The sequence below is a fragment of the Gouania willdenowi genome, chromosome 5 (assembly GCF_900634775.1).
Source record: "Gouania willdenowi chromosome 5, fGouWil2.1, whole genome shotgun sequence".
In the NCBI taxonomy this organism is placed as follows: domain Eukaryota; kingdom Metazoa; phylum Chordata; class Actinopteri; order Blenniiformes; family Gobiesocidae; genus Gouania; species Gouania willdenowi.
Window position 1 is genome coordinate 42,392,380 of NC_041048.1, and position 12,846 is coordinate 42,405,225.

The following is a 12,846-nucleotide window of genomic DNA, read 5'->3' on the forward strand; positions in this document are numbered from 1 at the left end:
GCAGGAGCTGGAGCTGCAGGTCACGGATCTGTGCGCGGAGAACGAGTCTCTGAAGGAGGAGCACCTGAGACACATGGCCGCGTGCACCATGCACCACCGGAAGAGCCCGGACAGGTGAGCGAGCGCGTGCGTGGCTGCTCCACACGCTGGATTGATGGATGCATGGGGATTAACGTGCGCGCGCGTTGCGTAATTATTTCTGCCTTGTGCGAGCGTGCACGTGTGCGTGTGTCAGCTGTGAACAATCAGTGATGAGATGCAGCCCCGTGTGCACTATGGGAGAATCAGTCACGTTGTCAAAGCTGCGGTGTGCGGGCGTAATCCGGACGCTGTGAGGTTCTAGTCCGGTCCAGAGTAGATAGAGCTGTTAGTTGGAAACTGGTTTTCATTACAGATTTATGTAAAATCAAAGCATTATTTTTAAATGTTGACAAAGTATAATTGCACGTTGAAGGTGTTTCTATTGAAGGTTGTTTTGGGGGCGGAGCCTGGTAACTATGGCGAAATCTCATCCTCTGAGACTTCTAGCAGGAAGATGGACATTTAGAACCTCCTTAGAACATTCTGCATTTAAAGATGATTTCACGTCTAATGTGGCACTAATCATTATTAAGTCTAATAATCACTAATCATTATTAAGTCTAATAATCACTAATCATTATTAAGTCTAATAATCACTAATCATTAAGTCTAATAATCAATAATTATTATTAAGTCTAATAATCACTAATCATTATTAAGTCTAATAATCACTAATCATTATTAAGTCTAATAATCACTAATCATTATTAAGTCTAATAATCACTAATCATTATTAAGTCTAATAATCAATAGTAAGTCTAATAATCAATAGTAAGTCTAATAATCACTAATCATTATTAAGTCTAATAATCACTAAACATTATTAAGTCTAATAATCACTAATCATTATTAAGTCTAATAATCAATATTAAGTCTAATAATCAATAATCATTATTAAGTCTAATAATCAATATTAAGTCTAATAATCAATAATTATTATTAAGTCTAATAATCAATAATTATTATTAAGTCTAATAATCAATAATTATTATTAAGTCTAATAATCAATAATTATTATTAAGTCTAATAATCACTAATTATTATTAAGTCTAATAATCACTAATCAATAATAAGTCTAATCACATCATTATTAAGTCTAATAATCACTAATCATTATTAAGTCTAATAATCAATAATCATTATTAAGTCTAATAATCACTAATCATTATTAAGTCTAATAATCACTAATTATTATTAAGTCTAATAATCAATAATCATTATTAAGTCTAATAATCACTAATCATTATTAAGTCTAATAATCACTAATCATTATTAAGTCTAATAATCACTAATCATTAAGTCTAATAATCAATAATTATTATTAAGTCTAATAATCACTAATCATTATTAAGTCTAATAATGACTAATTATTATTAAGTCTAATAATCACTAATCTATATTAAGTCTAATAATCACTAATCATTATTAAGTCTAATAATCACTAATTATTATTAAGTCTAATAATCACTAATCATTATTAAGTCTAATAATCACTAATCATTATTAAGTCTAATAATCAATAATTATTATTAAGTCTAATAATCACTAATCATTATTAAGTCTAATAATCACTAATCATTAAGTCTAATAATCAATAATTATTATTAAGTCTAATAATCACTAATCATTATTAAGTCTAATAATCACTAATCATTAAGTCTAATAATCACTAATTATTATTAGTCTAATAATCACTAATCATTATTAAGTCTAATAATCAATAATTATTATTAAGTCTAATAATCACTAATCATTATTAAGTCTAATAATCACTAATCATTATTAAGTCTAATAATCACTAATAAGTCTAATAATCACTAATAAGTCTAATATCACTAATAAGTCTAATAATCACTAATCATTAAGTCTAATAATCAATAATTATTATTAAGTCTAATAATCACTAATCATTATTAAGTCTAATAATCACCAATCATTAAGTCTAATAATCACTAATTATTATTAGTCTAATAATCACTAATCATTATTAAGTCTAATAATCAATAATTATTATTAAGTCTAATAATCACTAATCATTATTAAGTCTAATAATCACTAATCATTAAGTCTAATAATCACTAATTATTATTAGTCTAATAATCACTAATCATTATTAAGTCTAATAATCAATAATTATTATTAAGTCTAATAATCACTAATCATTAAGTCTAATAATCAATAATTATTATTAAGTCTAATAATCACTAATCATTATTAAGTTTATGCTGAAAATATGCTTCACTTTTGTGACACATTTCAATATAGAAACGTCTGAAATTCCTCCTCATGAAAGCGTAAAAACGTTTTTGTGATATTTGACTGTTTTTTTTAGAACCTCCAGTGTTTCCATCTCCAGTTTTTATTGAACTATTTAGTTTTTACTAATTTCCAAGAGTAATAGAAACATAGCTAGAGACTGATGTCATCATAAAACAGTGATGGGGCCACAAGTATGTGATAATGTGACCCGAGGGCCACATTATCAACATTAATGTCAGCATTTAGAACAATGACCAATGTGAGCATTAACACAGGAAACATCAAAGGCTTGTCTTTGTTGTCCTTTTGTGTTGGTTTTTTTTTTGGTGTTTTATTTGTTTTGCGTACGCTATAAATCTAGATTAGCTCTGATCACGCTAACTTCCAGGATTTAATCAGCGTGTGCTGGACTACAAAGCTGGCTGAAGCTTAATCACTATGGCAACTAATGCTGAACGCTAACCTGGTCGTGACCAGGTTTTTCTCTGGCTTAGATGTTAGTGAGTCCTAAAGCCCCGCCTCCTGACCAATCAGATCTCTTAGAAAACTACCTGCCCATTGATAGATGATCCTGGTTGGTTCAGATCTTACAGCTGAGTTTATAAAGAAGATTATTAATATAAATTAATCCTTTCATTTACTGATGACATCATTTAGGAAAGATATAGATTCATATCTGATGGACTGATTTACAGTCAGCTGATGAAACCTGTGTGTGCGGACAGTCATTAGTATTAATTAATAATTAATACGCTGGGGCTGATATTATCAACAGGAACATAAACAATGTGTTCTCATCCCAGTGTGTGATAAATAGATCTATATGAATAGAAACACGTGTGTGCTGTAATAAAGTTTAACTGCAGAGCTCTGTCTGTTTATCATCTAATGGATTAATATCATAAATAATCTCACACTTTTACACATTAACAGTATCAGCAGCTTCCTGTCTCAGTTCTATCATTACTGTCTTTTCTGTAACATCAGTGTTGTTTTTGGTCTGAATTATGGATTTTAATTATTCATCATTTTAAACTTCAGTGACCTGGTTGGTACCAAGTTATGAAGTGGATCAGATAAGCTCCGCCTCCTGCTGTGCACTGCACTAAAACTGTTGTTCTTCACTGTCATCATAAATTTATATTCATTATATTTATTTAAAATCATAAACTGTTCCTCCATTAAATCTCTCCATTGATTGGTCAGACACTGTAACTCCACCCCTTTCATGTGCACCCGCACGTAGCGAGGCTGTAATCACTTGGTTTTAATTAGTGTGTTGTGATCATAGGTGATCAACGTTCGTAGTACAGCTCCTGTCTGACAGGGAATGTTTGGTTAGTTGAAGCTAGCTAACATAGATTAATCTAATCTAGATTAGTAATATAGGCCCTTAGAGATTGTTTTGTAACTCATTTTTTCTGTTTTCTCATCAATATGGTGGATTTTTGTTGTCTTTTTGAGTCATTATGTGTGTTTTTATCTCTTTGTTTCTGGAGTTTTGTGTGTTATGTGGCCTTATATAACATAACTTTCTGATTTTGGTTTGGGATCTACACAGAATTAAACTGAGGGCCACACGTGGCCCCTGGGCAGCCAGTTGCATATGTCTGTCATAGAACATGTCATCATTAGCCTTACCAGTGTTCCCAGTATGAAGCATGCAGTGTGTGTGAGGTTAGAATCACATGTACACACACATTATAGATAAACATCATCAATGGTAGGGCTAATAAATTCATCAAAATTCGATCACGATTTTGATTATTACACCCAACGATTACAAAAATATCATAATCGAGGAACAATATATATTATTAATTTATTTTATTTTATTTTTTTAATATGTTTTACTCACTAAATAAAACAAACCCACTATTTCGGACATCTACAAATAATAAAGCTTGTATAGTTGCATGATACCCACAAAGAAATTCCACACAACGGTTCTACCATAGATGATGATACTACTGGTACCAGTTCCTCCTCTCACTGCACAGTCTAAACTCACTGCATGATATTCACTTGAAAACAATCCAACATGGCAACCAAACTCCACAACTGCTGAATGATTGGCTGTTTGCCTGTTACTGGTGACGTACAGAGATATGATAGGCTGTTTCTGCACGCTGGGTCCGCCCCTCTGTTAGCTGATTGGCTGTTAGTGTGTTACTGCTCTGCTTCAACAGAAACTCACTTCATAACAAACAAACAAGCTAAAGTTCTGTCTCTCCTGGACACGTGTACGGTTTACAGTCACAACACATGGTAGAAGCACCAGGCCTGAGCGGTGACTCTGTCATGACGTCGTCGTCGTCAGTGGCATCACTAATTTTGCTAAAAAAAACCAAACTGCAAATGTCCCATTTGGAACTATTTTATTTTTTTGTGCACGGACTCAGAGCAATCTTGTTAATTTTTTGACGTCACCCAGAAAATGCATAAAAATATAGTTTTCTCAGGGAATCAGTTCCTGTTTATTGTATTTTATTATGTTGGAAAAGACACATTATTGTCAAATAGATTTGTTAATTTTTTTTTAAAGACAGTGGATTTGTTTTCCTAAGTTGATTATTTATAAACATACTGTAAATTAATGTGCAAAGTAAACTGAATGATTGTTTTTAATGTCAACCGTATGAATTTTAACTTCATTTATTAGTTTTTTTATTGCTTATATGCTTTTGTTCATGAACTATTATCATTCATCGAACAACACTAAGTAATTGATAAGTATTACTAACAAATACATTGCAGTTCATAAAAATAATAATAATAAAAAAAGACTTCACTATTACCTGGAACCGTGAATCTTTGTCTGGTAACGTATCGTGGTTACTCATTTTGGTATCGTGACAACTCTAGAAGCTTGGCACACTCATGTTATTAATACTAACTTTGAGTTGTTTAATCTACGCACATGCAAGCTCCTCCCCTCTACCCCGCCCCTCTCAAAGCTAAAGCTAGCCTGTAAGCTAACACTAGGAAAGTGTTGCTAATGGTCTGAAAACATGGCAGAAGAAAACACTTGGTAAACAAGAAGCAAGTCAAATTGTTTTCTATGGAACACTTGAGGTTTGATGATCTATTTGATCTAAAGATGGCCACAGATGCAAGAAAATGTAAACTTTATTGTTCCCTAGTTTACACGTTTACATATACATAAATTCAAAATATGTAAGAAACTGACAATATCCAAGCAATAAGTGACAGACATCAGTCCCAACAGGGTCTAAACTTTACATTTGCTAGATTTGTGACCAATTTCTATTGAATTAAGGGAAATATTATGTAATTATTTAAGGAAAATTTAAAGATTTTGTAAGAATTTAGAGTTTTTCAATCAGTTTAACATGAAAAATGAACAGGAAAACTGTGAGCACCTGCAAATACTGTTCAGTTTCATTTATACATTACATTTTTACTTTCTCCCGTGGGCCAGATTGGATGCTCTAAAAGGCTGGATTTGGCCCCCGGGCCATGAGTTTGACACATGTAATGTAGAGTTAGGCTGATTTATAGAACGCTGCATCTTTAATGATGGAATGTTCAGTCCTCACTATCATATGAGGTGGTTCATTAGATTCATTACATGTGTATTTATTTATTTATTATGCAGAAATGTGTGTAAAACATTCATTATGTGGGAGAGACGATTGTATTAATATGCAGTGATTTATTTAAATAAAAAGCATTAAAATAAAAAAGTAAAGTGGAGTAAATCACATGTATTTTATTATTGAACCTAAAACAGCTACAGACGGAGGATTAGCATCGTTAACATCTGTTTTAAAGTGTGAAAATGAAAGAAATGCTTTTTAATCATGAGGAATGATTGATCTTAAACACACACACACACACACACACACACACACGAGGTTATCTTCATCTGTGACGTTAAACATTCAGATGATCTGAAATAGAAGCTTCATCATGTTTCCTTTAAAGTTCATTGATGTCTTTCTAAAATAATCTTCAGTCAAACGTTGATCATCTAAAGCTTGTTTTGACTCCATAAAGAGACGATGAGTGAAGTATGGAGGGATGAAGAGTGTGACGGTAACATCTGCAGCTGTGTTTCTGTCTCCAGCTGTTCACGGAGCGTCACCAGCACAGATTCTTTGTTGCTGAATGTGTTCAGGCTGATGATGAATGAATGAATGAATGACACGCCTCCTCATCCTCTTCCTCCTCTTCATCACACACTGACTGATGAACTCCGTTGGCTCTTAACGCTGTGACTCATCTCCTCTTTTACTATTCAGACGCTTTGCTTTCAATTAAGAGTCAGAGATGAGACGCTTTGACGATAATAACATTATCTATATATATCTATAGATATATACAGTACATATAATTACATCCACACCTCCTTTTTACTCAGTCATGATTCCATCGCGTACACTACATCTGGATCTGAACTGACGCTCTTTACAGCTGCAGGCACTGATGCTAACTATGGTTAGCTGTGTGTGTGCGCTTTTTTTCTTTTAATTAAAGAGGAATTAAAGCTCCCATGTAAACCATCCATGAAAAAGCTACTTAACCTCCCACTTTTCTATAGCGAGGCTGAGTGCTAAAGCAGTTAAGCCACGCCCAGTCTATACTATTAAATCTCCAAAGAACAATCTATGCTATGCTAACTAGCGACTCATTATTCACTATATCTCTTTATTCACTATTCTATCAGTCCATCCTACTCACACAAATTGTAGAGCCCACAGGTGATTGTTTATATAAAAGGGGGCGGAGCTAACCGTGACGCACAATGGTAAAATGACATCACATCATCTCGTCCTCAGCCAATAGGCAAATTAAACTAATATCCTGCTTCCAACCTATCGAGGGCAGTCACTGACATTTTACAACTAAATTCTGCACATTTCAATAGTTAGACATATATTTAGTTAGAAAATATTGACAGTTGGACGAGGATCAATCAACAGCAAATAACTAATAATTTTATATTCTACATTTTTTTATGTTTTTTTTTGTGTTCGTAAATGTTGTGGGCGACGGAAAAGTCATTTCAGTTCTCTACATGTCTTGTACATTTATAGATTAGACAATAAAGCCAAATACATTTGATTTCAGCAGAGAACAGTGGTTTTGAGCTTCAGTTACTCTATAAACATAGTTCTGGTCTTATTGCTTCTGCTTCTTTGATCCTTAAGGTCGACCCATAATAAACAATTCACTGTGTCCACGTGATTCTTAGTCTAGATCAGTGGTTCCCAAACGTTCCCGTACCCCCTTCAGACCTTTAACCTGAAGCATGTACCCCTTACTCCTGCAAACTTAAAAAACATAATGATGGAATGCAGTGTTTTTCAACCTTGGGGTTGTGGCCCAATGTGGGGTTCCCTGGAATTCAAATGAGATCCCCTGAAATGTCTAATAATTTATAATAATAAAAAATACTGATTAAAACTGTATTTTTAAAATGTTTTAATTATTAATGTTTTTTAAATTATAACACAAAACAATCTTAAACAAGTTTGGATGAACTACAGCCGGGCCCGCGGAATGTCTCCGCACCGAATAGCACGTGCCACAATCCCGAGAATTCAGTCCCTGGAGCCCCGTGACACATAGAGTAATGGGCCCCATTCATATATCGGTTTGTGTCAATCATTCATTACCACCAACTGTCACAATATTTGACTCACAAATAAATGAGAAAACAACTTTAATCATTTGATAAATGCCCCACGACACGTACGGGGTAATGGGCCTCATTTATATATTGGTATGTGCCAATAAATGGTTGGTACCACCAACTGTCGTAATATTTGACTTTGTGATTATTTTGTTCTTCTTTTGGGGCCCCTTGAGGCCCCCCGGGCCCCAAATCAAAAATTTAATTCAGAGCATTGATGGGTACACATCCATAGATTATACCTGTCAAATTTCATTTGGATCCGTTTATGAATCACAGAGGAGTCGTGATTCTAACTAATGTACACAACAAGAAGAACAACAAAGTGAGGGGTGTTTGGAGTCTGTAGCTCCGCCTAAAAATGAGGGTTAGGGTTAACCCTTCTATACTTTCACTGTTGAATATAAATCGAGTTAAAATAAAATGCATCTTTGTGCACTAATCCTGGCAACAACAAACATTCTAGAAAGAAAAAAAGTCTTTGGAGACGCTCAACAATAAAATGGGGTCACGACCCAAAAAAACGTTGGGGACCACTGATGTAATGTCACATACAATGTAACCCTACAGTTATGTATAGTAAAAAAAAGAACAATAATAATCTGTAATGAATGTAAAGCAATGTAGCTCTCATCATGTTTGTGCTTTTTTGATGTTTCTCTGTCCCCATGGTTACTGTCTCTAACATCAGCTAATGTGTAGTTTGTGGCAATGCATGGAGGCTCCTGACTGCTGGTCCATTGATATTCTACTTTCTCATTTTTATTTTTCATTCATATACCCCCAATGATAATCTGTGTACCCCTGGAGGCACCCGTACCACACTTTGGGAACCACTGGTCTAGATTATTTAGTGTGAGTGTAACTGACATGGCTCAGTTCCAGGCTGTGATTAAGTAAACACTGGATGAATGTGGTAAAGTGATGACGCTACGTATGTAGCTGTAGTTATGGATGGTTCACGTTGGTCTGACAGGAATAAAAACGGAGCTCCTCCTCCTGACTTCAGCACAAACTGATCAATCATCAATAGCTCGTCTGGTTCTCCTTCCCCTCAGGTTTGTTTCTCATCAATCATTTCAATCACACATCAATAATAAAACACTCTCTGCTTTCCTCCTCTCACATTGATTACTGTCATTCATTTTGGTCTCCAGACACACACACACACACACACACACACACACACACACACACACACACACACACACACACACACACCGTCCTCTGTGAATTTAAACTAAAACAACATGATTGAATAATGAAACTACTTTTTTTAAGCACTACAGCAGTTCATTATCTTAAGGTTTATCTTAAAGATAAACGCTAGAAGTCCATTATTTATTTTTGATAATGTATTTAAATGATGAACATGAGACAAACACTCTGTTCTGGAACTATTCATCACGTTCACATGTGAATAAACTTTGCTCTGTTTTCTTTCACTCATTTCCCTCTCTTTTATCATTATCACCATCCTCCTGTTTACAATATCTATAGAACTTCACTAAAAGTAGAACCTGTCGGTTACAAACAGGTTTCAGAATAGATTAAAATTCATCACCTCAGCAGATTTCTAAGCTTCACATGTGATTTAATTTTCATTTCCTGGCCAGCTTTGGAAAAACATGAGGGCGTTGCATAACATCGAGCTGATCCTGACAGGATGTGAATGTAGAGCAGGTCATAGAAGCCACACCTCCTCAAAACGTGTTACGAATCATCAACGTTAGCACTAGCTGTTTCCATTAGTCTTTAACAAAATAAAAGCAATAATTCTAAGTATAACTGCTCTTTGAACGTGTTAACATTGAGCTTTAACCAGCCATTTAAGATGAAAACCTCCTCATGAAAGAATAAAAACTGTTAAGTGATATCTGAGTGTTTTTTCTATATTCAGGTGTTTCCTTTACCAGTTGGTGTTGAGATATTTAGATTTTGATCATTTCAAATGGTAGTGGAAACACAGCTAGTAATAAAACCTTAAATCTTCTCAAACCTTTGAATTTGTTGTTTTGAACATGAATGAACACAAAAGTATCAACAGCAAAGAGCTTGACTCGCTAGCTGTGTTTTTATTACAGTTTTTCTCAGAATCAAAGTGATATTTTTAAAGTTTCTACAAAGTCTAATGTGTGTTTGAAGGTGTTTCCATTGAAGGTTGTTTTGGGGGAGGAGCCTGGTAACTCTGGTGACATCTCATCCCATGAGACAGGGCTGGACTGGGACAAAAGTCCAGCCCTTAAGGGGGAAGGGAACAGGGAGGAGAGACTCAAGGTAGGAAATAGGAAGGGTGGGAAGAGTGATTATTTTATAGTGAGTGAGATTGTGACATTAGAGTTGTGCATATTGTGCTTATTGTGTTGTGTAATCAGGTCTGGTGACCAGTGTGAAGCTTATGTATGATGGTGGTGGCTGTGGACAGAGGGAAGGAGTGAGTGGTAATACCATTCCCCATTGGAGAGGCACTTCTCAATCCTCTGTGTGAATGTGTGTTTAGTGAATGTATGAGGTGCAATTAAAAAAAAGAGGATGGGGGAGCGGTGCTCCCCACCCAACCTTTGTGTATATATGTGTATGTGGTGCATTAGCTCCGGAGGGTGGAGGTGGTGTCCGTGCCCTCCGGGGGGTGGTGTTGAAGTGTAATTAAAATTGGAGGGATTGGTTGGGCAAGTTTAGGTGGGAGTGCCGCCCCCTTGTCACTACATAGTATTTTAAACATACATGTTTATTTGTTTGTGTTATAAAACAATCTTGACAATAAAGTTGAATGATTCTAGATGTAAATATTCCTCTGAGCAGCCTGTTCACGTGGATGATGTGCTACGTTTATGGAAGTTATTAAGAGTTTGTAGAGCTAAGTAGATGCTAATTAATTATAGCATCTTTCATTTGTATGCCAAAAATAATTATTATGGTTTAACCCAACCATCATTCATAGTCATAGCACCACCTATTGTTAAAAGGAAATTATAGACATTATATTTGCACAGAACATTGCAGGAAAGTTTGTGATATAATCCTTGAAAATGCTATGTCTCAACACTTTAATATTTCTGCCACACCCCGACATGAAACACACCTCAACGTGCATCACTTCCCGACATACGTTTGGTTATGAGGACCTGTTCATTGCTGCTTGCAGCTTTAATTTTAATTATTATTCCCCTAGATAACCTTAAAAAGGGAGAACTGTTTAACCCATTTTTACCTATTTCCTTTGTCCCATTTTTGCCCCTTTTTGACACTTTTTTCAGACTTAAGCTCCTTTTCCCAATAAATACCATTTTTTTTCCCTATTTTTTGTCAATTTTTGCAAGTTCTTTTGGACACTTTTATCAAATTTTTGTTCTTTCTTAAATTTCTTTGGCCACTTGTAAGGACCGCATAGGTCCCTACGTGTGTGTCACCCAGCAGGGATGAGCCAACCCTTTTTTAAATGTCATTTATTGTGCAGAACCTGGTCACAGTGGATATAAAATCATTTAATTTTGGTCATTTTCTTTCGTAGTACTGTTTTATTAATGGAGCTGTAATTGTGAATGGGAGCTGTCACGCCTATATGAGGTGATCAGGTCGCGGGCGCCAGGCGCTTAGTGTTGTGACGTCACACGCCAACGACACACTGCTCAGAGCTGCAATACCGTGGAGCGTACCTCTTTGTGGATTGTACCGTTGGGTTTCCTCGATCATCCATTGACGGGTAGGACAAGACTTCGCGGAGCTGCTGGGATCATCTGGTTCGACTTCGGATGCACGGGAGGGCAGCTGCTTGGTGTTTGTGAGTAACTGGGCTGCCTATGGCCCCGTAGCCAGCTACCTGTTGATACCAGTGTGTTCATTTTACCCCGTAGGACCGAGCCTGCGGTGGGAGCAAGGCATCGGGGTTTTGGACCTCAGCGTGCATGGACTTTTGATGGACTGATAAACTCTAGTTTTCTCGCGCCATAGAGCGTAGTTTTGTGTTTGGTTTTTGGTTGTACATGGGTTTACGCTCGAGCGTTGGGGTGGGATGTGCTTTGAACTGCCCGAAATACAAGGCTAATTCCTATAAGCCAAAGCTATTTTATGTGTTAATGTGTGTGTCGGCTTTCATCCCTGCTGGTAGACCGATCCGTCCGTGACCTGAAAGTGTGTTGTAGCTTTATTGCCTTGGAAAAGACAGGTGAATCGTTACACACTTTTCATCCCATTAAGTAAATTTTTACCCAATGAATACTAATTGTTTCCCTTTTCCCTTCATTTTGCCGTTTTTCACTATTGTTTGCCACATTTTGCTCAATAAAGCTATCTTTTGCCATTACATACCACGTGGTTGCTCTTTATTTGCTCATTTTTTGGCCACTCTTGACTGCTTTGGTCCATTTTAGTCACTTTTCACTCTTTTCTTTCCATGTTTTCGTCACTTTTTGACTATTGTTGTACTGCAGTGGCGCCGCCAGCCGGAATCCTGTACGCAGTGTGTAAACATTTTTTTAAGGTGTGGGGGAAAAAAAATTAATAAAGTTTTTTTTTTCAAAAATTGTTTTAGGGAAGGGGATCATAAAGATGCTGGTTTGTAATAGGCAAAATATGCTGAGTCCACTTAATTTTTAAGCCATTTAATTGAAGCCTAACATAAAGGCCAATGATTGTCATTTACTTCATGAGGTTGATTTCATGTGACGTCACGTTGCTGCATCGCGAGAGCGCAACATTCAGATGGAGGGCAGGAAACTTCTGAAATAATCAAAATGCCCATGTTTTGTAGCGTTTACGGCTGCTCCACTCATTCTAACCGAGAAAAGGAAAATAGATTTTATAGAGTACCAAAAATCGTCGTTCACAAAGGTGAGAAATGTAAAAAG

At 35.7% G+C, this 12,846-nt stretch overlaps 1 protein-coding gene across 2 annotated transcripts in view; it reads left to right on the top strand.

Annotated features, from left to right (window-relative positions):
• Positions 1 to 6: 6 nt before the first annotated feature.
• The window catches only part of iqsec1b (IQ motif and Sec7 domain ArfGEF 1b), a 137,103-nt gene continuing 124,263 nt past the window's right edge, over positions 7 to 12,846 (top strand). For both annotated transcript variants that reach the window (XM_028447093.1, XM_028447094.1), the window contains exon 1: positions 7 to 114. In XM_028447093.1, the coding sequence (XP_028302894.1) occupies positions 74 to 114 (41 nt within the window). In that variant the 5' untranslated portion in view covers positions 7 to 73. The remainder of the gene's footprint in view (positions 115 to 12,846) is intronic.